The sequence below is a fragment of the Phlebotomus papatasi genome, chromosome 2 (genome assembly GCF_024763615.1).
Source record: "Phlebotomus papatasi isolate M1 chromosome 2, Ppap_2.1, whole genome shotgun sequence".
In the NCBI taxonomy this organism is placed as follows: Eukaryota; Metazoa; Arthropoda; class Insecta; order Diptera; family Psychodidae; genus Phlebotomus; species Phlebotomus papatasi.
Window position 1 is genome coordinate 41355695 of NC_077223.1, and position 27477 is coordinate 41383171.

The 27477-nt window shown below is 34.1% G+C and overlaps 1 protein-coding gene across 1 annotated transcript; it reads right to left on the bottom strand.

Annotated features, from left to right (window-relative positions):
• Positions 1-20077: 20077 nt before the first annotated feature.
• On the bottom strand, positions 20078-22813 carry LOC129805043 (uncharacterized). The gene is made up of 3 exons (XM_055852851.1): positions 21640-22813; positions 20899-21574; positions 20078-20557 (listed from the first exon to the last, which is right to left on the bottom strand). Exons 1-3 carry the CDS (start codon positions 22035-22037, stop codon positions 20504-20506), a joined length of 1128 nt encoding a protein of 375 aa, XP_055708826.1. The 5' UTR covers positions 22038-22813; the 3' UTR covers positions 20078-20503.
• Positions 22814-27477: the final 4664 nt, after the last annotated feature.

Here is a 27477-nt window from a genome sequence, read left to right on the forward strand (position 1 = left end):
GTTTGCAGCACGAGGCTTTGAGTTATTCAGTCCTCTTGAATATATCATCAAATGAGAAGTGAACTATGGAGCCAAATCTTTCTTAATGAGTTAATCAAAGGTCCGCATCAATCAAAAGTTTTCGCATCAAAATAAACTTATGATTTATGTATGCCTCAAAAAACGTGCCTTCTATTTATGTAGTTGCTTAAGAAAAACCTAATAAATTAACTTATCGAAAAACGGTAGAGTCACCGTCAGATTTCGTGAAAGATATCATAAAAGAATCGCATTTAGTGATGTTAAAAGCAGCCGTTTACTTCTACACTGAGAAAAAAAGAGGGTGCGATTAACATTTTTTCCTCAGAACTTTAACACTTTTTAGGTGTAAAAATATACCAACATTTTTTAATGTTAATTTTACACATTATTAAGGGTAAAATTAACATGAAAAGGGTACCTTTAACCCCTAATACACCTAAAAAGGGTAACATTTATGTGGAGAATTACCTATAAATATATTGTGGTGTTATAAATCTGTCAGGGACTGTGTGTTTCTTGGGCTTCCTTCTACCGTTTGTAATATTCACGTACCTGTGGTAAACAATAATTTCTCTGTGATAGGATTCTGTGATATCTAATACCCTCTTCTTCCTGCCCAGTTTACCTGGAAATATATATTCCTTTAGTAAATGTCTTCAACAGTGATCCGGAACGTAGGCGGCTGGCTTTTCCAGAAGACGTTTCCTCGATGACCGCCAAATGCCCTTCACCAAATCCACTGAGGCAGTGAAACACAATTTTCACCTTCACCAATTATTTATTTCCACCAATTTCTCCACTACTAGACTGAACACAGTTTAACTCTACGTCACTGTCGTTTTTCTGTATTTTAAAGTTAATATTTTTATAATAATTTCACAAATAAATCTAATACACTTCTCCTCACGTCTCTTTTTCATCAAGTCTCTTACGTAATGCCCATACTCGTTCCCGCTCATTCCCCTACTTTCTTTCCAGCTGATCTTATTCACCACTTTTTCCTCCTTCTCTCTCCCTCCATGCATATTCAAAATCCAACCGTCTTTTGTCTCTTATTTTTAAGAGATCTCCAATCAATGGAAATTCTATACAATTTACACCGATTTCGGATCAATACTGCAGGGTAAAATTAACATTTCCGGAATGTTATTTTAACTTTTTCGGATTTCTCTCAGTGTAGTTACGTGAATCTCTCACCATACAATGAAGAAAAACGATAGATGTAAATATTTACAGATATTAAGAAAACAGAAAGGTTTAATAGAAACCACAGAGATTCTAGTAATAATCATAAATCAGAAACTAACAATTAAATTCTTCTATTATCTTGCAATTTGTGAATTATTTTCTCATAATTACAAAATTCCATGAATTATATCACAATTTTTAAAAACTATAATAATTCCAAAACCCTAAAGATTACAGTTTATGATTTTGACAATTAAACGAAAGATTTCTATTATTCCATTAAGCAAATTTCAGTTATTCTGGCAAATTTGAGATATTTTAATAATCTAAAAAGATCACTATAGGGGAAACTGGGGTATCACCAAACACGGCGTAGCACCAAACACTAACTTTTATTGCTTAACTATTTGGACTATCTCAATAATTTCTTCAGTAGACAAGCATCCCTACAGTGCCTACAAATTCTCATAGGTCTTGTCCTTAGAAGTCGAATATCTGATTAAAAATCCCAGTGTTTGGTGCTACCCCGTATTTGGTGGCGCCCCAGTTTCTCCTATATAAAGCACTCGATTTTCTTACCCCCGCAAAATACACTCTTCACCCCGGATACCACTTTACTCAACTCATCTTCGCATTTCAGACAATTTATGAGAAATGACGTCACGTCGTTTGTTCGTCTGTCCGTCCGTCCGGCCGTTACGACGCCTAGATCCCATACGGTTAGAGATAGAGAGAGACTTAGAACACTTGGAACTTTCAGGCAACCCTCTCATAAGTCGACCCAAAACCAGTTTTTTGGGATTACTCGAAAATGAGTCGGTCATGCGATTTTTTCCGTTTTTGGATATGTTTAGAGCGGTGGCAGCCAAAATCCCGAACGCCAAAATCTCGAAAAGGTCAAATCCCGAAAGCCAAAATTCCGAATGTTTAAAATCGTGAAAGGGATAAAATTATATGAAGGAAAATGTTCAGAATAATTTCCCAAGACACAGAAGATTTCTCTTTGCCTACAGCAAACGCGGGTGCAATCGTGGGACTAGCTATGACACTTTTAAGAATTCGAGATTTTGGCTTTCGGGATTTTGGCTTTCGGGATTTTGACCGGGACCCGTTTTAGAGGTTTTAGAGATTACCTAGGCAGACATTCGTCCATCTACGAAAATCCTATTGAATCATTCTTAATAACGGTTTTTCAAGGTTACGAGTTGAAAACGCTAAAGAAGCGTAATTCTTAGGCGAATGTTATCATGTTTGGGCTCGTTGGAACGGTCTTGGAATTCTTGTCAAGCCTGAACCGATATCAATAGGTTTTGAAACTTTAATGCAGCGGTTCATAACAGATAACTAATTTTCTTTTGAAATTCAATTATATTACTCCTAAGGCAATTTGGGCAATATTTTGAATGATTTATGAATCGGTTCAAATAGGTTGATAACCGGTTGGGACACGTTGCTATCCCTTTTAACTGCTCGAACTCCAAGAGAGAGCAGTTTTCACAATTTTAGTAAACAAATTCTATTTGTTTAGTATAAAACATTTCTGCCAATTCTGCTGAAACCATCACAAAATTGTTAAAAATTAAAAAAGTAACAATAATTAATAAAAAAAACTTTTCCACTTTTGAGTGAGCTCAATGTTTCCCGAAGGCTCTATAATATTTTCCTAGCAAAGTATAATTTACCGGACTGGTATAATATTTTACCGCAACCAGCAAGAAAAATCCTTATTGGTGTAAATTGTGGCAAAACTTGGTTCAAAATTGCACATTTGCATCTACTGAGCCCAACCAGTAAATTAGAATAAAACAAATTAGGTGATCCCCTCTCCATATAACCCTGCCGAGAGTTTCTTACAGTTGTTTGCCATAGTGTTCAGTGAAATTTATTGAAGACACCAACTTTGGAGATTGCAAGGACCCTTCTCCCCAAGCTTGCAAGACACAAATGAGAATAAACACCTTTTTCAGAGTTTTTAGTATTCCTCTGACGATGTTCCCAATGACTTTAGCCGCACCAAGAAGTTCAAACTATCTTCTATGTGGATTTTCTAAATGGCCAAAGTTTATGTTAATTTTTCCCTACAATGTTAACCATCCGCAATAGCAGTGTGAAAATTCTTGCAAGAAAACTCCATGGAGTCATTACTAATAAATTTCAATGATCATAAATAGATTTTATTGTGTTTAAAGGGTTAAAATTGTGCAAGAAACTTCTTGTTTCTCGCGCTCGCTACTAAATGGGGTTCTACTAACTCAAATTTTATGATTCTTGGTGAAATATTTTATTTGCAAATTTCCCGCCATTTTCCCCGTGGAAGTACATTTTAGGGTTAAAAAATTGAATTATGTGCATTTAAATGAGAGTCTGCGGAGTGCGTGGATAAGGAAACGACTTTTTATTGCCCAATATTATGACCAATAAAAATTATTTTCTTCCTTCCCATGGAGGCCGCTTTCATGGCCAAATAGGAAAAAAAACAATGTAATATCCATGAACCTGAACTTCGTAGGAAATATTGTTCAGTGAAATGGAAAAAGCTCTAGGACTTGTTGGGTACTAAACACATAATTAATTTTATAACATTTCGTTCCCCCCATGCGCTCCTTTTTTCCGCTCTATAAACTCCAAGTGCTTCTTTTTCGATTTTTTCAATAATCCAAAAGCTTCCATTACCTCAAGCTACACAGCATATAATTTGATGAAAGAACAACATCTCTAGGATACACATTTACAGTGTTACATGCAAAATATTGTACGAAAATCACAAGGAATAAGAACATCAGGAAATATGTTATTCGTAAGATTATATTGTTTACTAAAATGTAAATTAAATATTTAAGATTTAAAAAAAAACACGAAGACAAACATTTTAAAAAAAATATAGGGATTGGGTGAAAAACAAAACAATGTTGATCTGAAGCAAAACACACCGGATCGATATCTTAAATCGTTTGGGGTTAATACCGATAGCATTCTCACAGTCATAAACACCGAGACAAACAGAATGGGGTAAAATATTTGTTAGATGTATTTTTAATTTAATTCATGTAGTATTTCTAAGGTGACACCCTGAAAGAGTAAGTAAAAATACGTAAATATTTTAAAAATTTCCCACTTATATGGTGATACTTTGTAGTTCAAGTAAAAAATAGACTCTTATGTCCCAATTATATACCTGTGAATCTCTGCAATATGTGCTCGGTAATCCGAATCGACTTTGAAATACTTGATGTAAAAGTGATGTAGGTTTCCATCTTTCTGAACACCCCAACCACCCAGCGAAAAACGCTTTAGCAAGAACAGCGCAGCAATAAAATAGATTGTGGGAAACGTTACATATGGCCGATCCCCTGAACTTGGACACAATGCATCAAGTGTTAAATGTGTGAAAGGGGATTTATTTAGTGCTGTACTTTCCCTGAGATTTCAAGACTACACGAAGCGTCTAATCACTTCCAATATAATAATTGAGTAATTAAAAGTCAAGTACCACCAATTGCTTTAACTTGAGAATTATAGTTTAAGTCTATAAATTTCAAATAGTTGAATTTCAAAAGGAGCAAGATTTACGTTTTGAAGCATCACATTTTGCAATACTTCTATAAAATTAACACCATGTTGATCAGACTTTAAACTTTAAGAAATAAGGGGTTGCTTTACATTATATGGGTGTACATAAACATAATAGCAGACTGAATAAATACATCACAAACTTAAGAAACTTTGAAGGCAAACGCACTTACTGTTCGTATATTTACTAATTTTCCAAAAGGATAATTATATTTGTTTTCCGGTGTTTCTCTCGAACCCCTAATCAGTTATGAGACATTCTTCCCTTGAATAATATGCATACATAAGACTAAGATAAGAGGACAACGAGTAAAAGCACCGCATTTTCTCAAATCACGGAAGTGTTTATAATTAAAATTCAATATTGTTTGCTGTTAACACTTTAACGTTTATTAGGCCTGTATGACTTATAATATGAAAGTTAATTTCATTTAAGAGCTCTGTGGCAATAAAAAATAGTATTCCTTAAAATAAAGCTATGCTAAAATTAACTAAACACTGTAAGTAATGGAGCTGTTTTTATCATTTTATTGGGTGTTTATGATTTGGAGTATCGTAGATACGGGTCTGACGAGCATCGTTATGTGCGAGAATTAAAGCAAAGCTTACGAAAAGTCACCCCGGGAGTGCGAAGTAACCTACACCTACAATACAGTAAAGAGAGTTGAAAATCAATAATTCAGTTCTCAACACAGAGAAAAAAAATACCCTAGAATCAATACTTTTTTGGGATACTTTTGGTATTAAAAGGGCTCCAATACCTCGTGGTATTAAATTCTAGGGTATTTTGGGATTAAATTCAAGAAAATCTCTGTCATTGATTTAATACCATAAAATCATTAAATTTCAATCGCAATGAGTATTGATTCTATCCCATTTTGGTATTGATTCTATCCCACTCTGGGATTGATTCTATCCCATTTTGGGATTGATTCTATCCCATTCTGGTATTGATTTTAATCCCATTTTGGTATCGATTCTATCCCATTCTGGGATTGATTCTATCCCACTCTGGGATTGATTCTATCCCATTTTGGGATTGATTGTATCCCATTTTGGGATTGATTCTATCCCACTCTGGGATTGATTCTATCCCATTTTGGGATTGATTCTATCCCATTATGGGATTGATTTTAGGGTATTTAGGTATTGATTAAAAAAATATTCCTTGGAATCAATACCTCGTTAGTATTGATTTTGAGGTATTGTGGTATTAATTTTATCCCATCTTGGTATTGATTTTAGGGTGTTTTTATCCCATTTTCCGTATTGATTTCAGGATATTTTTATCCCAATTTTCGTATTGATTTTAGGGTATTTTCATCCTATTTCTTGTATTGATTTTCATCCCCCTTTGGTATTGATTTTGGAGTACTCCAAGTATTGATTTTTTTATCCCATTTTGGTATTAATTTCATTCCAATGTAGTATTGATTTTCGCAAAGTCCAACCAAGAATCCATTTTTTTGCATCGGCCGAGATTCGATCTCACAACTTTTCAGCAAATCTTCACTTGAGAGTCGACGCCTTAGCCAGTTGCGCCACGGGACTGCTTGAATTTCCTTTATTACAGCACAATGAGTTTCTAATTTCATCCCATTATGGGATTAATTTCATATAATTTCAGTATTGACTTTAGGGTACTCCAGTATTGATTCTATCCCACTCTGGGATTGATTCTATCCCATTTTGGGATTGATTCTATCCCACTCTGGGATTGATTTTATCCCACTCTGGGATTGATTCTATCCCATTTTGGGATTGATTCTATCCCACTCTGGGATTAATTCTATCCCACTCTGGGATTGATTCTATCCCACTTTGGGATTGATTCTATCCCATTTTGGTATTGATTCTATCCCACTCTGGGATTGATTCTATCCTACTCTGGGATTGTTTCTATCCCACTCTGGGATTGATTCTATCCCACTCTGGGATTGATTCTATCCCACTCCGGGATTGATTCTATCCCACTCTGGGATTAATTCTATCCCACTTTGGGATTGATTCTATCCCACTCTGGGATTGATTTTATCCCACTCTGGGATCAATTCTATCCCACTCTGGGATTGATTCTATCCCACTTTGGGATTGTTTCTATCCCACTCTGGGATTGATTCTATCCCACTCTGGGATTGATTCTATCCCACTCCGGGATTGATTCTATCCCACTCTGGGATTAATTCTATCCCACTTTGGGATTGATTCTATCCCACTCTGGGATTGATTTTATCCCACTCTGGGATCAATTCTATCCCACTCTGGGATTGATTCTATCCCACTTTGGGATTGATTCTATCCCACTCTGGGATTGATTCTATCCCACTCTGGGATTAATTCTATTCCACTCTGGGATTGATTCTATCCCACTCTGGGATTAATTCTATCCCACTTTGGGATTGATTCTATCCCACTCTGGGATTAATTTTATCCCACTCTGGGATCAATTCTATCCCACTCTGGGATTGATTCTATCCCACTTTGGGATTGATTCTATCCCATTTTGGTATTGATTCTATCCCACTCTGGGATTGATTCTATCCTACTCTGGGATTGATTCTATCCCACTCTGGGATTGATTCTATCCCACTCTGGGATTGATTCTATCCCACTCTGGCATTGATTCTATCCCACTCTGGGATTGATTCTATCCCATCGGGAATGAGAATGATACCTTAATAATATAAAACTTATACCATAGTATCGTAGAATATATACCTCAGTGGGATAAAATCAATACCCTATAGTCCTTTTGGAATCGGTTTGGGAAGGAAGATGGTAATGACGTGTCTTGTGCGAGTGTTCTGTATTTAAAGGGAAATCTGAGTGTATGCTGTCTTTTGCCTGGTTGTTAGTGCAAAAGGGCTGCAGTGGATACAGTGTACACACCAAAATACCAAAATGGGGTAGTCAATACCAAAATGGGATAGAATCAATCCCAGAGTGGGATAGAATCAATCCCAAAATGGGATAGAATCAATCCCAGAATGGGATAGAATCAATCCCAAAATGGGATAGAATCAATCCCAGAATGGAATAGAATTAATCCCAGAATGGGATAGAATCAATCCCAGAATGGGATAGAATCAATCCCAGAGTGGGATAGAATCAATCCCAAAATGAGATAGAATCAATCCCAGAATGGGATAGAATCAATCCCAGAGTGGGATAGAATCAATCCCAGAGTGGGATAGAATCAATCCCAGAGTGGGATAGAAACAATCCCAGAGTGGGATAGAATCAATCCCAAAATGGGATAGAATCAATCCCAGAGTGGGATAGAATCAATCCCAGAGTGGGATAGAATCAATCCCAAAATGGGATAGAATCAATCCCAGAGTGGGATAGAATCAATCCCAGAGTGGGATAGAATCAATCCCAGAATGGGATAGAATTAATCCCAGAATGGGGTAGAATCAATCCCAGAATGGGATAGAATCAATCCCCAGAGTGGGATAGAATCAATCCCAAAATGGGATAGAATCAATCCCAGAATGGGATAGAATCAATCCCAGAGTGGGATAGAATCAATCCCAGAGTGGGATAGAATCAATCCCAAAATGGGATAGAATTAATCCCAGAATGGGATAGAATCAATCCCAAAATGGGATAGAATCAATCCCAGAGTGGGATAGAATCAATCCCAAAATGGGATAGAATCAATCCCAGAGTGGGATAGAATCAATCCCAAAATGGGATAGAATCAATACCAAAATAGTATAGAATCAATACCAGAATGGGATAGAATTAATACTGTTTCCTAATAAATAATGACTTTCAAAAATCAATGCTGCAATGGGATTAAATTAATCCCACGATTTCTAAAATTCAATCTCAAATTGAGATAGAAACAATACCATTTCCTCCTCAAAAAATTAATTTCATAAATTTAATACCAATATGTCCTAAAAGTAATCCCAATATTTCTTAACTTTGTTCTAGAAATTAAAATCAATCCCAATATGCACCTATTTTCAAGAAAATTTGGGATAATTTTGGTATTGAAATGGTGGGATTAAAATCAATACCATGGGTATTGAATCTGGATACTTGAAAAATTTTCTCTGTGAACAATTGAGTCACAAAATTAAAACAATAAAATCGATATAATTCGTTGACATAGCAAAATCGTATTCAATTTTTTATACACTGAGAAAAAACGGGGCTGCGATTAACTTCTTTTTGTTCATAACTTTAACACTTTTTAGGTGTAATAATATATCAACATTTTTTAATGTTAATTTAAAGGTTTAAAGTTATTTTAATTTAATGTTAATTTAAGGGCAAAATTAACATGAAAAGTGGAACTTTAACCCCTAATACACATAAAAAACATAATATTTACATCAATTTCGGATCAATACTGCACGGTAAAATAGACATTTCCGGAATGTTATTTAACTTTTTCGGATTTCTCTCACTCATAATACAAGATAGTTGGATTTCTCAACGTATTGAGCATCAGATATTGGATTTATTTCAAAGATTTTTTAAGATTGTGAATCTCCAACACTTTTAATTTATCAGATATATGTAAATACCACCTCAAAAGAACAACTCAATGAAAATCCAAGTTATAAATTTCTGTAAGACTTTCGGCACAATTGGGATTAGGAATTTTTTAATACAAACAAATGAAGATTCTAAATAAGTAACAAGAAGATGTTGTAGATTTTCATAACGATGTTATGTCGAAATTATCGAAGCGAAGGGGTTTCGATGCAAATTAAAGAGATTTTTCGCAGACAACAGCTACTTTTGTTAATAATTTTTCTGAAAGCGCCCAATAACATCATATCCGTACCTAAGAAAACTTGCTCAAAAGTTGAAAATCAGTGAAAATAATTTCCTGAAAGAACCTTCCCAATTGATAATATGAAAGTGATGATATTGTTCAATCGGTTCAATCCCACAAAAAGTACAAAAAGTGTTAAAGTTATGAGGAAAAAAAGTCAATCGCACCCCCGTTTTTTTCTCAGTGCACGCAAAATTTTCTTTGCATAACCTCAAATTTTACATTTTGAATTCAACCGTCGTCGTTCAAATTTGAGGAGTTCAAATTTGAGGAACTCTACTGTATTTAAATATAATACATTGTGCTTCCTCAAATTCGATTAACAGGGTTGAATTCAAAATATTTTACTCACAGATTACGTAAAAAAATCAAGTTCTTAAAAATCAATTGGTGAACAAGAACTGTTCTCCCTTGTAGCATTTTGAGAAAATATTGACATTTGATCTGCTTGAGAAAAAAGGATTTCTGGTATCAGTGGAAATACGTAGAAATGATAAAAGATGTACCACCATCTGTATACTTATCCCTAAATATACACTTTTCTTTTTCAATTTAAACGTTCGAATTTGAGGAACCTTACTCTATTTTGTTGTCTTCCTATTGTTTTCTTGTCAGCATTGAAGGGTTAACTCTTTTAATTGGTTGTTTGGTCATCCGGAGGGTGTTAGTATAAGTTTGAATATAAAGGCCAATTTACATACTTAAGTCATGAATTGTGTGAGCCTTATTTCGAATGCACAATAAGGAAATTGAGGGTGAGAATCAATTAAAATTGTCAACACAACATTAAATAACTACTGAACCATCTGGTGTTGTCTCAATTGCAATTATCCATTCGACAAAGTGGTAAAGAATTGTATAGGCTTTATCACTTTCTTAACCCAATCGCATAATACTGGTTCTAAGATTCAGAATTTATAGAGAACTTGAAAATTATTAAAAATTTAAAATTCAAATCGGATTGCATGAACATTAAAAGAATTTATTCTGCAAAATCACATTTTTACTTAAGATATTCTCGTCAATCAACAAAGCTCTTTTCTCCCCGTTCATCACAAGAAAGGTATAATAAGCAATTTCTTATTGTTCGGTTTTAAAAAAAAAATCTCTTAAGATTCTGTGAGGGATTTATACATGTAATTTTATTTCCAAATTGATCAAAGACATATGAAAATTTACATCTTGTGCAAATTGGCTAATCTCAGCCGAGGATGAGCTTCACAGGAAAGTGGAAAAGTCTGTAATATTAGAGCTTCCATTTCAGAATTACATTACAGTTCAACGTAAGACTTTAGGGGCTGAAGATGGGGTGGTGTATGGTAACTTTTAAGTGTGATGCTTCCAGTAAATGATGGTGAAAATGAAGTTTCTGAGGCAGTGAAAACCACACACATTCGTAAACTTTTCTGCGTTGTCGTAAAGTAAAGTTCTATCTGCCACCTTAAACCCCTATTGTTTTATACATTTTAATGATTAGATTTAGCTCCAACTTGCATAGTAATACGTATATCTCTCCCGCAGATTTGATAGCTTTTCACTCATATTCAGTAGGAATGAGAGATAAATCGTTCTTTAACCTCAATTGAATTACTTGTTGCAAACTATGTTAAATTTTCCTGACAATATATCATTAAAATTCTCAATAGAATAAATCTTAATATTTTGTCAATCATTAGCAAAAATGAATTCTGATACATAGGCACTTTCAACTTTATTTGAGTCCCTCGGAGAATCATCAATTTCTCTCATAGTTGCCATCTAAATCTTACAATGTAATTTGATCTTAAAGGCCATAAACCGTTCATTAATTGAAATTAAATTCAAGCCAGAGCTATTAAAATCTGTTGTCCGGCACATCCGGATGTTCCTTTGCATTTTCTATCATGAAACATCATCCGTAGGGGCTATCTTCTATATTTATGGGAAATTTCTCACACTGTATAAGACCATCCCCAAGTGAACCCCCACATACGTTGGGAGACGGATATTAAATTTATTAGAGTCAGTGGTGGCCAGACTTTCCAGTAATTAAATTATCCTGGCAGCTTCCGTGTATTTGTACTAAGTTATACACATAGCTGAACTTGGGGGGTAGTGTTATGTGCGTTTAGGGTAGTTGGGGGTAAATAGAGTTAGAGTGTACATGGAGACTAAATTAAACATATGTTAGAGGCACGGAGAAAGCTTCCGTTTCCTTCCATTTAATAATAAATGGACGCTTTTGGTGTCTCTATTTTCATGCTACACACACTGTGTTGCTCCCCCAAAAGTTAATACGTCAAGGGGTCAGTAAATCAGCAAGAAATGTTCTTTAACGTTTATAATTTATTTTACTTAATTTTTTTTTATATTATTCATATTAACTATTGTAACATATGTTTATATTATTAATAATTGTTAATGCGACTTCACGAATTATTTAATTTCTAAAGTCGGACAGACTCTATGTACTGAAGTTAGATTAAGTTTATTTGGATATTTCTTTGTGAAACAAAGCAAGGTAAAGTGAACACAATCGACTGATTATGTTATACCCATTGAATAATATTAGCAAATCTAAATAAACTGAACAAATAAGCCCACGGGCCGAGTTGAGGTACCGGCCGAGTACAGGGCTCTACCGTAATATCGTTAGACGTTTGAACGTTCATAGAAGGCACCACTATTGATAAAATCATTTGATTTTTAACCCATTCAGCCAATGTACTAGAAATACTTGAGATAGAATGTTCATATTTCGGAATTATATTCTTACAGATTAACAGATGATTTTCTTTAAAGAAAAAAAATTACCTATTATGGTGGCGCGGGGATCCGCTCTCAAAGACATGTCTTAACGGTCACTGAATTTGAATTGTGTACATTAACTCATTACAAACTCTATTTATTTAAATAGAGTAACTATCCAAAAAAACAAATTGGTAATCAAAATATAAATCAAGAAAGAGGATAAAGACCAATTTTAACAAATTCGACGGGATGTCGCATTTTCCGTCCGCCATTTTGAGCAAAAATTTTGCATGACCTTTCGCGAAGCAATAAAAGAACAATAAAATGTATTTTCATCTCTGTTGGGCTATTTTTTCCAAGTAATTGAAGGACTAAATTAACTAAAAATTTATTCCCGACAGCAATTCGAGTATCAGTTTCTGAGGGATAAATCATCTAAAATCACTTAATTTGCGTATGATGTATAATACCATGGTAAGGAATGGGTTATTCAGGTCTAACTTTGAAAAAAAAAATTGTTCTAATTTCAAAACCAAATAGTTATTGGTTTTGTAATTCGACATAGGCTTTAGAGAAGTGATAACTTTCGATGTATTCATAACAATGGTTTCTAATTGATCAATTTAGTTTGTTGATTTGTGATTATTTTTCAATGATAAATTGAACAATACACTATCAAAATCAAAAGCAACTTACTTATTAATTATTATTAAAAGGTAGGGTGAAAGGAACACCTATTGATACTTTAAGAACTCGTATCAGTACTTATTGACACCCCACTCTGTACCATTTGGAATACGAAATTTGAACACTAATCTTTATAGAAAAACGTAGATTATTGAAAAAACGCCATATTGCTTACATTTTATTAGATAAATTAAATAAATATCAGCATTTTGACAAAAGTGTCAATAGGGGTACCCTGTCGAAGAGGTGTTCATTCGACCCTACTTTAATAATAATAATAACGGTGGCACAACGCTCCATTGAGGAACTTAGGCCTTCCCGCAAGGGGAATTCGAAACATCCATTATTTTTTCTTATACAGGGATGGGGTTAGCAGTCCCATACCCCGTGGAATCAAGTCCAGTAAAGCTCACTGGATACAATTCGAATCGAATCGAACATCGTTAACGCCATAAAAATTCCTGGTGCCCTAAAAGGGATTCGAAACTAAGACATTTGCATCATAGAGCGAGGTGCTCTACCACTTGACCCATTGAATGCCCTAGAGGTACTTTAGGGTACAAAAAAAATCTAAAATAAAAAATACTTACCAATAATTTGTTGCAGCCGTTATGGTATCATAGGTGAACTTGCGATCATAGGCTGTATGATCGCAAGTTTTGTGGGAAAAATTGTTATTTAGGATGCAAAAGTAAACTTCAAGTTTTATCTAAATTATTGGAAGAGGTAAATCATTCCTGAAGATCGCCGCCTGATTGGAGATGACTTTGTCTTTCAAAAATATAATGCGCCCGTTCTTAAAGCGAAAATAATCAGCAAAATACCTTAATGTCCAACGCTCAATAAGTTTTGTTTTGTAAACATGTTTTTGACATTTCAGTGAGAGTGAGTGAGATCTAGATCTAGTCATCTCGCTCTCTCTGATAGGAAATTATGAAAACATGTTTATAAACAAAAGTTATTGTGCGCTGGACATAATGATAATAATATCAATGTGATGACCTGGTCATCATAAAGTTCAGACCTCTTTCCCATTGAAAACTTATGGACTTCATTGAAAATTAAAATCGCTGAGAAGCAGCCATGATCTATCGAGGATTTAGAAAGGATCATCCTTAAAACCTGGCCGCTTTTTAGAAACAAAGCTATCTCTGGCCCTGCCAAACAGGCTCATCCGGATATTAGAAAATTAAGTATACCCGTAATTTTTATTAGTCAATATTTTTATTAGTCAGCATCGGTACGTATTGAGTGATATATTATGCCCAGCGCACAATAGAATTCGTTTACTGTTTGTGTTTTTAATTTTCTACCTCTCTTCTTTACTGTCACACCATTTTTTTGTTGTTCAGTACCTGTACACGTACAGGATAATTAAACGCTTTAACGAGCTCGGGTATTTTGCAAAGTTTATTTTAGCTTGCATCACTTGTAACAACGGATTTAAATCGATTTATCTATCACCTCAAAACAAAATCTGCTCAAAATACAGTGTCAATTTAATAACAAACTTTTGATTAAAAAAAAAACAACATACCAACTCAGTGATGATGCATAATAGTTTGGGACGGATTTCAAATTTCGCTGAATTGAAAACCCTTTTAAATAAAACTATTATTACCCTAAGTGGTTAAAATGAGAGTCATCCTGTCAAATAAATATAAATTTACAGTGCTTTATGCCCCTTGGCATATCTCTTGTTGAGTAAACTGAGAAGGAGCGACTTGGTGAAAAGCCATTTGAAGATGATTCCTCATGCAACCCAATTTCTTTGCGAACTCCATCCCTTTTATCCATCCACCAAACTCCACTGAACGGAAGGAAGGGCGTCGTGAGAGTAGAAAATCTTGTAATTCAGCAGTAATTTGTCTCCGGTGATCTTAAATTCATGGATGATGAACAAATAAAATTAAGATGCACACAACACGGCCAAGTGTTATAAAGTCACTCTCGGGACATTTTATTACCCAGGAAAACACTGTAAAAGACCCAGTGAAGGTGGATGTGGGTGCAATAAAAACTTTTTCCTGCTCTCTTTTGAGGGGATCTTTATTTAATTATCACATCAGGCGACCTGAAGATGCAAAATTGTCCACTGAGAATGAAGTGGTGGTAATGGAGGCCATAAAGAATTACTTGCTTGTCGTTTTGAGCAAGCATAAGCTGGTCTTTGGTCTTAATTTGCAGAAAAGGTTAAGAATTCGCTTTAAAATTGCATCTAACTCACCTATGTTTAATTTACTTTGTTTTACTTCTCAAACTCAAAGAAAGACCGGTTATATAATCCGTTTTTTTTTTCAATTTGTTACCGCTCTGGAGCTTAAACGATTAGAAATATCAGCTTCGGTTCATTATGTACAAACGTTTTTTCCTTTTACCCTCATTCCCATACCTCTCCATTCCCTACAAAACCATGATTTTTTGGTTTTTCTCAAAATTGACCCTATAGCTTTTTCAATGACTTTCAGATATGTTTTAGGAGTAGCCTAGGCGAACATGTCCTTCATACACACCTATGACCGCAAATTCGCTATTTTAAATTATGGAAGGTCAATGGTCAATCGCTTTGGAAGGGCACATTTCTCAACCGATTTGGTTAAATTTGGATTTTTCAGAAAACTATTGAAATACTGAATCTGGCTACATCTGTCGCAATCGGTAAAGAACTGGTTAAGTACCGATTTTTGAATATTTTTTCGGATTTTTCTTACTTGAACTTAAGTTTGTTCCCGAGTTAGAGGTCAAACGGTAAAGTATATCGACTTCCGGTCTTTATCTCGAACGGCCTTTTTCCCTTTTACCCCTATCCTTCCTTCATTCCCTAAAAATAATGTTTTTCGATCTTTCTCAAAATTGACTGAAGCTTTTTCAATGATTTTCGGTTATGTTTTAGGGGCAGTCCAGGTGAATACGTCGTACAAACATACCTATGACCGGAAAATTTACCATTTTAAATAATAGAAAATCAAAGTTCAATTCATTTGGGAGGGCTCATTTTTCAACATATTTGGTTAAATTTGGATTTTTGGAAAGATATTTAAATTTCTCATCCGGTTATATCAGTCCCAATCGATAACAAATTGGTCAAGTAATAATAACTGTTTCATTTTCTCGAATATCTCTGTTTATTTGCGCGTATACATATTACACATGTTGTCACGAACATTGTAAAATGCACACTTCTTAGACAATTTCCTGGTTCAGAGTTGTTTTCTGAATTGTGAATGAATTTTATTGGCAATAAACCATTAAAAACATGCAAAAAGGATAATTCACGGATAGTCCTATCTTGTGTAATTTGAGCATTCCCCAAAAGGGACGCTTTGCTATCCCTATTTTTATATGACTATAAATTTACGAATATGGGAAGTAAGCGGTAAGTGATATCGACTTCTGGACGGGGGTGTCCATTCTCAAAACATCTAGAAATCGTTCTCTTCATTTTTCCCTACTCTTCTCCATCATTCTCTGTCCCCCTAAAATCCATCAAAATATTGTTTCAGTTGAATTTAAAATTGACCATATAGCGACTTCATTAATTTTTGAGTACAATCTAAACATTTTGAAATTTTTTTGATTAATATTTCAACGGTTCCATTTCATAGTATTTCATCTCAGAATGATAACTTTTCAGGAGAGCCATTTGAAGTTGGCGAATTGCTATGCTGCCCGTATAAGGGCCCATAATTTTGCCCAGTCTGCTTATAAGCATCGATGTTCCAAGTTTGAAGTGCGATATTTTCAATACTAATTTACTTTTTTTGTTACTCTCTTTTCAGAAGGGTTGTTTATAAACTTAGCAAGCTATTTAACGTCTTATTTTTACTAAAATTAGTTTTAATACGTTTAAAAATGAATTGATAAGTAGAGGTGAATTTGGCTCTTATTTTGGACAACTTGGTTACTAATTTGGACAACATGGCTGTAAATTTGGACAGCTAATCCGCCTCAACAGGATGCCCATTGTTCTTCATTTCATGAGGCAATCTTACCAAGTCCTCTTCCTGTTTATGTAAGGGAAACGTAAATGTCACAAGAAGCCCGGAAACTTTCCATATCATTCATTAAAGTGAGTTGACTTCGGTACTCTAAGTACGTACGGATTCGCTCATTCCCTGACCTTTCCGGGAGCCTTACAAGGCTTTGCTACATCTGTTTCGTAGAGATGATGCTCCTTTGATTCTCCAGGCAGTTGTCCAACCTAGTCATCACAAAAGCTAAAACTTCACGAAATTTCGTGAGAAAACACCTGTCCAAAATAAGGAGTATCACCTCACTGGTGAATCTCTTAAAAAATTTCCCATTTTTCAGACGAAAAACGTAATTCACAAGGCAAATCTCACTTCAGGTCAAATTTACAAATCACCACTGAATCAATAGAATTTTCAATGAATATTCTATAAAATTACTCAAAAAAAGCAAAACATTGTTAGTACTTCATCACAGCTAAATAAGACTGAAGTAAACACGAAGTTCTGTCATATTTCTCGTAAGCAATTGCTCACACTGAATTTTCAACAAAGCAATTTTAACTCAAATCATATTCAAAATTTAACGTATTTAGTGTTAAAATCTTCCAAAAAGAACAAATATTTAGATAGAATTCATTATTCATCAAATTTTGGACCAGTTGAATGATGACCACCAAATTTTCACCAGTTATAAATCTCGGTCCCAGGAACAACATGTCTCTCGGAGTAATATAATTCAAAGTCGACTTAGAATAGTGTGAAATGGAGCCGTCGACTTCATTTACATAAGCAAAAGATTTTAATTCATTCCTTCTATATATTTTTCAATCACAAATATTTATTTTTGATTAGAGGTATCCGAAATAGAGTAAAAATAATGTTGAAATATCGTCGGTTGCCTCAGCAACTGTGCTAACTGCATTTTTGCGATTTTCAGGTTTTTGCATATTCTGATATTACTGAATTTTCTCTATTAAACTACGTTATTTAAAAAGTTTGGAATTTTCTCTATACAGAGATATTTTTCCGTGAAAATGTTCTAACTGTACTATAGTCACAAAAATTTCTCAGCAACTGCGCTATCTACCAATTTTTCTGCAGTTAGCATAAAAATACACTGAAAAAAGGCGCAATTTTTTTTGTCAGCAACTGTTCTATTTGCAGTTTGTCATTTCTATCCATCATGACTCTCCATTAAAACAAGGTAAACGTTTGCGATTTGTGATTGAGTTTTTCGCGATTGTTGTGCAGGTGAAAGCAAATTAGTGATTTCGGAATTGTAAGTTTTCGTTTCATTTGTTTCTTTGTAAAAATGCTTATTAATTTACTTACTAAATTAGGATTTTGTAAGAAAAAAACAGGAAAAATGTTACGCAGGAAGAAAAATCATAAAGCAGCTGATCCACGTCCAAGAGAATGCAAGAAGCAATGGAAGAAGTATCTACATTGCGGGGAAGGCGTTCCTGGGCGATCTACGATGGATCACAAGATTCTCTGAATGGTCACCCTGGAGCAGAAATTTTCATAGCAGATGTTTTATTAACCGAAAGTAAGAATATGACTATGATTTTTTATTATTAAATTTTCAATAAAACAGGCGTTTTTTTTAATTTCTAATCACATTCTGTTGTTTCTGACCTTTTTCAGTATTTTTATTTTAGAAAATCTTGACATAGCGTGTAAAAAAGAGATCTCGTCACGAATCATGGGTCCAAAATCGACGCATAAAGTACAGGAAAGCTGAAATGTAATATAATAACAGCTAACGGAGAAGGAAAATAAAATTTTGATACACACAGAAAAATTTTGACTCTAAATTTAAGAATATATCTTGGGAATTTAAATTGGACGTGAATCCGCGAGACGTTTAAGTTTAGAAGCTCTGAGCGAATGAAATGGGCTAGAATCCCTAGCTCTGACTGAGAGACCGGGAACTTATGTTCAGCATTAGCTGGAAAATGAAAAATGTCTACAGATTTGCAAATTGCAGCTAAAACTAAATGATCAAGGATTTAGAATTAAGGCATTGGAATTCATTGAATGGGATTTGAATTTAAATTCCTGGATGTTTCTGTTTAAGAATTTTCCATTTTCTGTGTTTATGAATTTTCAAAAGAAAAAAAGATGATGAGACTTTGTGCAGAAATTGAAAATGGATAAAAATCTAAACAAAATGAAAAGTCAGAAATAAAATTGATATCTCATAATCAAGTATTCTTTTAATATAATCATTTAGTAGAACTTTTAATTGCCATATTTTTTTTCAATATGGCCAGAACAATTTTATAAATTCCTGTCACATATCTGGTGCCAATTTCCTTTTTCCATGCTTATTCTCATGTGATCCTTAAGCTTTGTGGAAGTATCCCCTTTCTTCTTTATATATATCAGAGATCGTTTATTTCCCAAATATTTCACTTTCAGATTAACGTAACACTTTTAAGAGGAACCGTTTGTAGACTTTGCAGAGATCCATGAGAGCAAAATAGTGTTGATAAAAAGAAAACACACTCGGAAGATAAATTTTAAAGTAAATTTTAAATGACAATAAAATGTTGCTCAACACAGAGTCAAGAGAATAAAAAAAAAGAAAATTCTTTCCTTGTTAGGTTTTGACTGTGATAAACAATTGTGCTATCTGCAAAAATTCCATACATTGCAGATAGACTTTTGAACAACGATGTTAGTTAGCACAATTGCATATTGTGTATTCCTTTAGGAAATGCTTAATTTTTAGTGTGCAAAATCTACTTTTTTCCAATTTCTTTGCATTAATAGACAGATTACTTGATGGTCTTTCGATATTTGTAATATAAAATAACTCATTCGGGGTTTGATTTTTATTAAAATGTGATTAAAGTAAAAAAATTGTCTCCTGAAAAGTTGTCAAAATGCAGTTAGCACAGTTGCTGAGGCAACCGACGATATGTATTTGCCATAATTCCTGCTGCGTGAAGAACCTATAAATTTTTGATTCTCGAGTACACGTGACACATAAGTATTTTTGAATTCTATAGGAATATAATATGATTCGAGCTTATCCGTAAATTTAATTGCGTCTTAGGACCAGTGACACTTTTTCCACAAAAGAAATAAAATACGCACCCTGTAAGATTTGTATTGAAAAACCATCATTAATTATTTATTGAACATGTATTTGATATAAATAAAAAATTGGTTCTACTAACATTTTATTTAAAGTCATGACGATTTAAGCATTATCCTGACCCACAACACCTAAAGCCACTGACTGTTAAGAAATAGAAAAAAAACTTGTGGTTCATGCAATTTTTATTAGTGGCGTTGTTTATTTAGTCAGTAGGCACGACTATTAAACTCCGCCCTAAATTGAATTCGTTTTTAATTATAATGTAATAACAATAATACGGTCATCTTTTCTTTCTTTCGTGAAGATAAACAACTCAATAAATAAAAGCTTCAAAATATGATAAAATCTAATAACTAGACAGTCCTATCAATCTGAGCAGTATTTCATAATGCACCACATTCTTTTCTTAAACTATTTTGCAACAATAGATTTTTAATTGTTAACAGCAAGCAAGATAGCACAGTAAGAAGACGCCATTTTAACAATCTAAAAAGAATATAAACATAAATTAATAAATAAATAATTCTATTTATTTATTCCAGCACGTTGTCTGATTGGCTAAAGCAGCTGTGAGCATGAACCGTTTGAAACCGAATAAACGTCAAAATAAGTTTGTCCAGATAGTGTTTTGATCATTGACGTAGAATTTTCATTTCACATTTTTTCGGTTTCGAACGATTCTTGTTCACCTCTGGGCTAAAGCTTCAAAGGCTTCAAAGTATTTAAAACGTTGGAAGCTTTAACCAATCAAAAAACACGATGATAGTAAAATATTAAATGGAATTAAATAGTTAATTATATTGTATGTGAATAATATTTTACTGTACCTGGATAAAAGTGTAGATGTCGACATTATACATTCCAGCAGCTTTCACCCCATATGTTCGTTGCATTAGCCCAAGAATTACTATGAAATTATTTTGATCCTTTCGATTCATATTGTACCAATTAATAAAGTAAAGTGATATGGATAGTCTTTCGGTTTTAATCTTTATAAATTCCCCAAAAAGGCATGGGAGAAAAAGTTGAGACATAGAACAAAGAGCGATTAGATATCCAATAGGACTTTTAGAATTCATGCTTATATCGGCAAAGGCTATAAGACAAAGCAAAGTACTTGTTACAAATTGTGTAAAGGACAGCATGTAAATGGCATTATTAAAATGATTAATTTTTTCAATGATCGCGGAATGATCTCTCGTGACTACTTCAAGAAAATCAATTTTTTTTGGTGTTCGGTCTTTATATGATAAAATAAAATAATGTAAAACATCTAATGTTGACATTATTTCCATGCCAATGTATACTATTCCTAAGTCTGAAGTTATGGTAATTATGCCTGAAATACAGACACAAATTAATTGCAAGGAAACCATTAGTTCTGAATAGTAAACGAAATTCATTGAGATAAACGGAAATCGAAACAAAACACCGGCATCGCCCTTGACAATATTATTGACTCCAAACACAAAACAAGTAACAAATATTGCACCATGAGTTATTCTGAAAGATAGATAAAATGTGCAATACTTAAGAAATTGAAAATAAGACAAATTGAAAACACTCACTTGAAAAGAATAATCCAAAGTTTGTCATACTTCAGAAGGCTCTCTTCAGTAATAACTTTCAATACACCATTTTGTTGTTTGTTGTGAAGGGACTGAGTCCATCGAAAGAGTTCCAACAAATTCTCACGGTAGAAATATGTTGAGAAATTTTTAAGAACAATTTGTGATGATCCAAAAACTATTACAGCACTTCCCATAATATTTGTAGTTAATTTTCCATGAAAGTTCAAGACCAAATGATTGGCTGATAAAATAACGTTCAGTAAGTTATTGACAAGTGATAGCGAAATCAAAATTCGTCGCTTTAGTGGTCCAGTTGTTAAACACAAGGTCATCATTGAAATCCCAAATTCAACTTTAGACTCTATCTTCTTAAATATATCCAAGTTATTCGACATATTTGCGTCAACTATGACAACCGCACCATAAAAAACTAAAAGCAAGAAACCAAGTTAATGATACTAAATTTATATATAGAATAATATTTCAATCGGTAAATTAAATTCCAATTACTAATAAAATTGGTTTTGTGGCAACAAAAGAAGTGGCAAAGTATCCTATGCTTTGCGAAATGCTCGAACTCGTTACTTAGATGATATGCCTTAAAACTAGTCCCCGGTGAGTGGCCACCAAAGTTGAAGCCAATTTCTTACTTTCACATACAAAGTGCGTATAGGAATTTTTCTGCACTCGTGATCGTTATGCTAAATATTTAAAAAGTGAGAAGTTTTTCCGTATTATAAGATACCTTTCCGTATGAAGGGATAAATATACTAAATTTTTGTTTAAATATTTTTTTTCCTCGGAGCGCTGTGAGCTGAGTCCGAGATCAATTTAGGAATTGGCTTCAAATAGCTCCATATAAAAAGGCCAACTTGCCAGGCGCTTGCCTTAAAAGTATACTTTCGCATAATTTACTATTTAATTCAATGCATAATTTACTGATTTATAAATCACTTAAAAGATCGCCCAAAATAGCTTAGGAGTATTACAATTCATTTTTGGAGAAATATTAGTCATCGGTATTTAACCGGTTCATTGAGCCTCAAGTGGATCAGTGGAGAGAAGTGGTTCTATGACTGTGAGGTCTCGGGTTCAAAGCTGAGCAGTAGCGGAAAAAGATTTCTCATGTCATATCGGCTTTGAATTCGTCCAGTGAATGAATGAATAGTAATGCCAATGCTGCACATTTGCAAGAAAAAGTGAACCGCCTAAAAACAGAGGCTGGTACTAGAACAAGTTTCAACAAGATAGTGGTACTTCGGTGGATACAAATATTCACTGTCACTGATCCAAACACACACCGAGAAGGGCTTCTGTGATATAGTAGCGGCACTTTTTGCCCACAGAGCTGTGATATGGAGCGACTACCCGTATCGGAGGAAAAGATAGAATAGGAATGAGGAAGTATAAGGGGCCCAATTGTGGCCTGGATGCCTCGGTAATCCAAAATGGAAAACTGACCCCTGGCAAAATCTTATCTAAACCGGTTCATTACAGGTTCAAAACCGATTGGAACCAATCAAGAGTTGTCACAAATTTTAAGACCTTTTCAACGAGTCCAAATTCGTACCCTTTTCGTTAAATTTAAGCTCGTTTTATTTTCGTTTTTTTTTTTGTATCCCCCCTTCCCTAACCCTCCTTACCCAGGTCTTAGGTCATGAGACCTATTTTGACCAGTTCTCGATATTTACACAAACACCTAGCACATTAGTTTTATTTTCGTTTAATTCGTATAATTCTTAAGCTTGAGAAACTGATAGCGTAAGTGCGGGTCTCCCCTGCGGGAGACATTGATCCCCTCCTGTTCGTAAGCTTTTCTTTCAGTCTAATATTTAAAAAAAAGTTCTCCCCGATTATACATGGTAGAATCGATCGGTAAAGGCCATCCTTAAATTCTAGAAGTAAAGAAAAGCTTACGAGCAGGAAGGTGTCAAAGTTACCCGCAGGTGACAAAATCACCCGCACTTACGGTATGCCTCTCTCTCGCGTTTCGCTCAAAAACTGACCGAATCACAGTTGGTATGCATGGAAAATTGCTCTAATTGCCTGTACCACGATTCAGAAAACAATTAATACGAACAGTAATACCTTACCCATTGTATTACTTCACTAGAGTGTACTCTTTCTTTCACACGTAATTTTCCATTTGAAACTTTGCATACTATACACCTCTCTTTCCGTTTTTTCTTACTCTTATATGTGACACCAAGGTCAGTGGCACAATAGGTAAGACTATTGGGTCTTGGACGGATGAGATCTCTGACTCAACTCCGATAATTGTGAGTTCCAGTCCTGCCTGCAAACAAAGGAATGTTTAGAAAAAGACTTTTTTACATCAAATAAAATGCAATAAAAATGCACTGCCTCTCCTCAAAAATTCTGGGAGCGTGGAAGAAGCATCAATGCTGTTGGAAAGGCAGGCGCTCCTTAACGATGTATCAACGGACTTTACAGATTCTTCCAACCCGGGATATAACAACAATATAACGTATAACGTATATTGGCAGAATATCCGGCTTGGCAACCTCGAAAATAAAACACCAAAAAATGAAAAACATCGCAAGACGTATTTTCGAACAATTCCAAAAAAATATGGTCAGAGGGGGAAAGAAGAAATGCGAGGCATGTATAACTATCCTTGAGTTAACTTATGGGGGGTCCCTCGAAGGTCCCAAGTCTCTATCTTTAACCGTTTAGGCTCTAGACGTGCTAACGGCCGGGCGGACAATCAGTCAAACAACATGATATGTGTAGATATGTTGAAAAAAAAATGCTTCCGAATGGTATGATCTGGAAATTTAGGTTGGTGAAAAAATCGAGATATTACCTATATATAATGTTCTCTCTGTGAAATTCGAGCAGCAACAGCATGAAATTTTCACTAATTTTATAAGAAATTTATATTTTACCAAATTATAGGTGATCTAAAATATTCATAGTTTCGTTAATACGTTTTATTTCAAATTCTCCTATAATTTTAGTTTGTGTTATACAAAATAAAGTCGCATGACTCAGTAATAGTCTAACTTTGTAGGGCCACGTTTTGGCATTCCCAGTAGAGACTTGACAAGCCAAGCCGGTCTCTTCGGTCGAGGATGACCTACATCCACTTCCTCTTGGAATTAGACAAGTCTTTAGCTGAATAAACAGTCTTCCTGAGACCAGTCTTTAAAATTTTCCAGTAATTCTCAATTCGCCGAACTTCCAGGGGGATTGAACATATCTCCCACTGCCTTACAAATCCTCTTTAGAATATGATTATAGACTTTCCATGACCACTTTGGCGATAATTGTCGGTCCCCGATGGGTAGCAGTCTAAGCTTTGTAGGTTATCAAACCACTCCTCTTCTTGATTTTATGGACAAAGCTCCAATGTATTCCTATCTTTTTTTTTTCAAAATCTCGCACGGAAAAATTGGGTTGTTTCTTAAAGAGATCTAGGTTTTTGGCGATCCTCTCTCTTTTGAAAATCATTTAATTAAACACCTACAATTGCTTTCTATGGAGAGTTCTAAAAATAAAATGGGTTGAAGTGGCTGAAACATCCTCTCTCTGCCTGTCTTATTGATCCCGTTCAATTATTAAACATTTTCCCACGGTATAGCACCTATTAAGTAACAGATTCCTTAGAAAATATAACATGTTAATACCAATACCAGAGTACATCGATTAATTCAATATAGTTCTATAGAGATATTTTATTAAACAATTACTTCACAAATCAAAAGTTTAAGCATTCAATCGATGATGCTTCAGTGTTTCTTTCTAAAGTGCATCACGTAATAAAGCAAAAAGCATCTCTGAAACTATTTTTAATACATTTATAAAATATTCAATGATTCAAACCCAACATTACAATTATTTTCACAGACTTTCATGCACTTCCTCTTTGAAAAACTTATCCCCACAAAAGAGACAATAATGAGAGAATAAGTTACACTTTAAGAAATTGCGAGGAGTTTGGTAAGACTACCTTTCTCATAAAATTGAGACAGTTGAAAGTTTAATTATTGTTAGAGAAACGTTTTGTCATGCGGTATTCATTGGAATCTCTATGGGATGGTATTCTGTAAATCTTCTGCGAGTGATAAAAGCTGTGAACTGGTAAGAGAAACTTTAAAACAATAATTTGCTTTAAACTTTATCATTTTTGTTTTATTTTATCACTATTGCAAAACTTTGATGACTAAATAACATTATTTTTGAATAAATCTTAAATACAAAATTCAGGTGGTAAATCGTTCAGACTTTGCGGAACGTTAGATTCTCAACTTAGATATTATATCTTAGGGGTAGGGGTATGTGGGATGCTTGGAATAGACGCAGTTTTAGAATAAGATTATTTTTCTTCTATTTTTAAATAAAATGATATGATATAATTTAACTTTTATAAAGCAATTGTGAAAGTAACTTACATTTATGATAAGGCTCAATTTCATTTTAATATAGGATAAAAGCCCTTAAATGTGCCTCACTTCAAAGGCACTTCATTTCTCCCTTATTTAAGTAACTTTTGCTTCACAACAATAATTGAAGCATTTCAATCATTCCGCAAAATGGGGAAACTTGCCATCTATTTTGCTAAAAAACTATTGCCCATTCTGTTGTAGCTCCCAGATTGAGTGTCCATTGTTCAGATCAATAAAGTTATCATGATACAAGGTAAATTTAAATTCATCCTAAAATGCTTCACAGAATTGACATTCGCATTTTCCTTCCTAGAATTTGTATAGGTGTTTGGATGAATTGAAACAACAAGCTCTCTGTTAGGTATTTTATGGAAATCAGGTGATGCACACATTTTCCTCGGAAGATGAACACAATAATTGTCTCAATTTAAATTTAACTTACATCATCGAAATGAAACTATCATCAGTTTCTGGGGAGGGTTCGAATGTTCATATTTATTAATGGTATATCCAAATGGAGAATGGAAATGGTACCTACTCTAGAGATGCATTTAGAACTTGTTCATATTGCAAACGCAATGGAGCATTTTTGTCTTCAAATGCTAAATTATGATTATCGTAATTGAATTAGGGTAAGTGTGCCAAATTCCGGCCAGCTTGCAATTCCGGCCACCTTTTTTGTTCCTCGAATTTTCATGAATTTTTAGTTTTTACATACTCCAGAGATTATACAATGCAAAAGAATAACAAAAAATGTAGCTTCGACAAACGAGACGACGTGAAAAATACATTTAAAGAATTCTCGAAGGGCAAGGAACTATGAAAATGAAGGTGGCCGAAATAGGGCATCAAAGCTATGTCTACATTTTTATTCATTTTAAAATGTATTAAGAATGAATTTAAAGTAAATAAAGACGATAAACTATCTACAAGGTTCTAAGGAACACTCCTTAAGTAGAAGGAATGAAAAAAAATCAATTTCTATTAAATATATTACATTACAATCATGAGACTTTGGTGCTTGCATGCAACTATGCCGAAATTTGGCACACTTACCCTAAGACTTTCTTAATTGAAAATGTCGTCATTAAAGCTTTACTATTCTATTTATTGATTCGATAAAAATCAAAGCAAAAAGTAAAATGCATGTTATTTTCTAATACTCGGACTCTAAGAACTAAAAAAAAGCCCTTAGAAAATAAAATTAACTCAACTAGAGTCCAAGCCGTTATATGGACTTCAGACATAATTAAGGCCTAGCCTAGCCTTGTGGTTTAACTGTTCTAATTTTTATAAGCTAAGATTTTTTTGGAAATTAACTTAGGATTGGATCATTAAGGGCAAATAATATATTATATTCTATAAAAAAAGAATAAAAATGGTTACTGTTTAGGATTGTGAGACCATCGGAAACTGAGCTAAACCT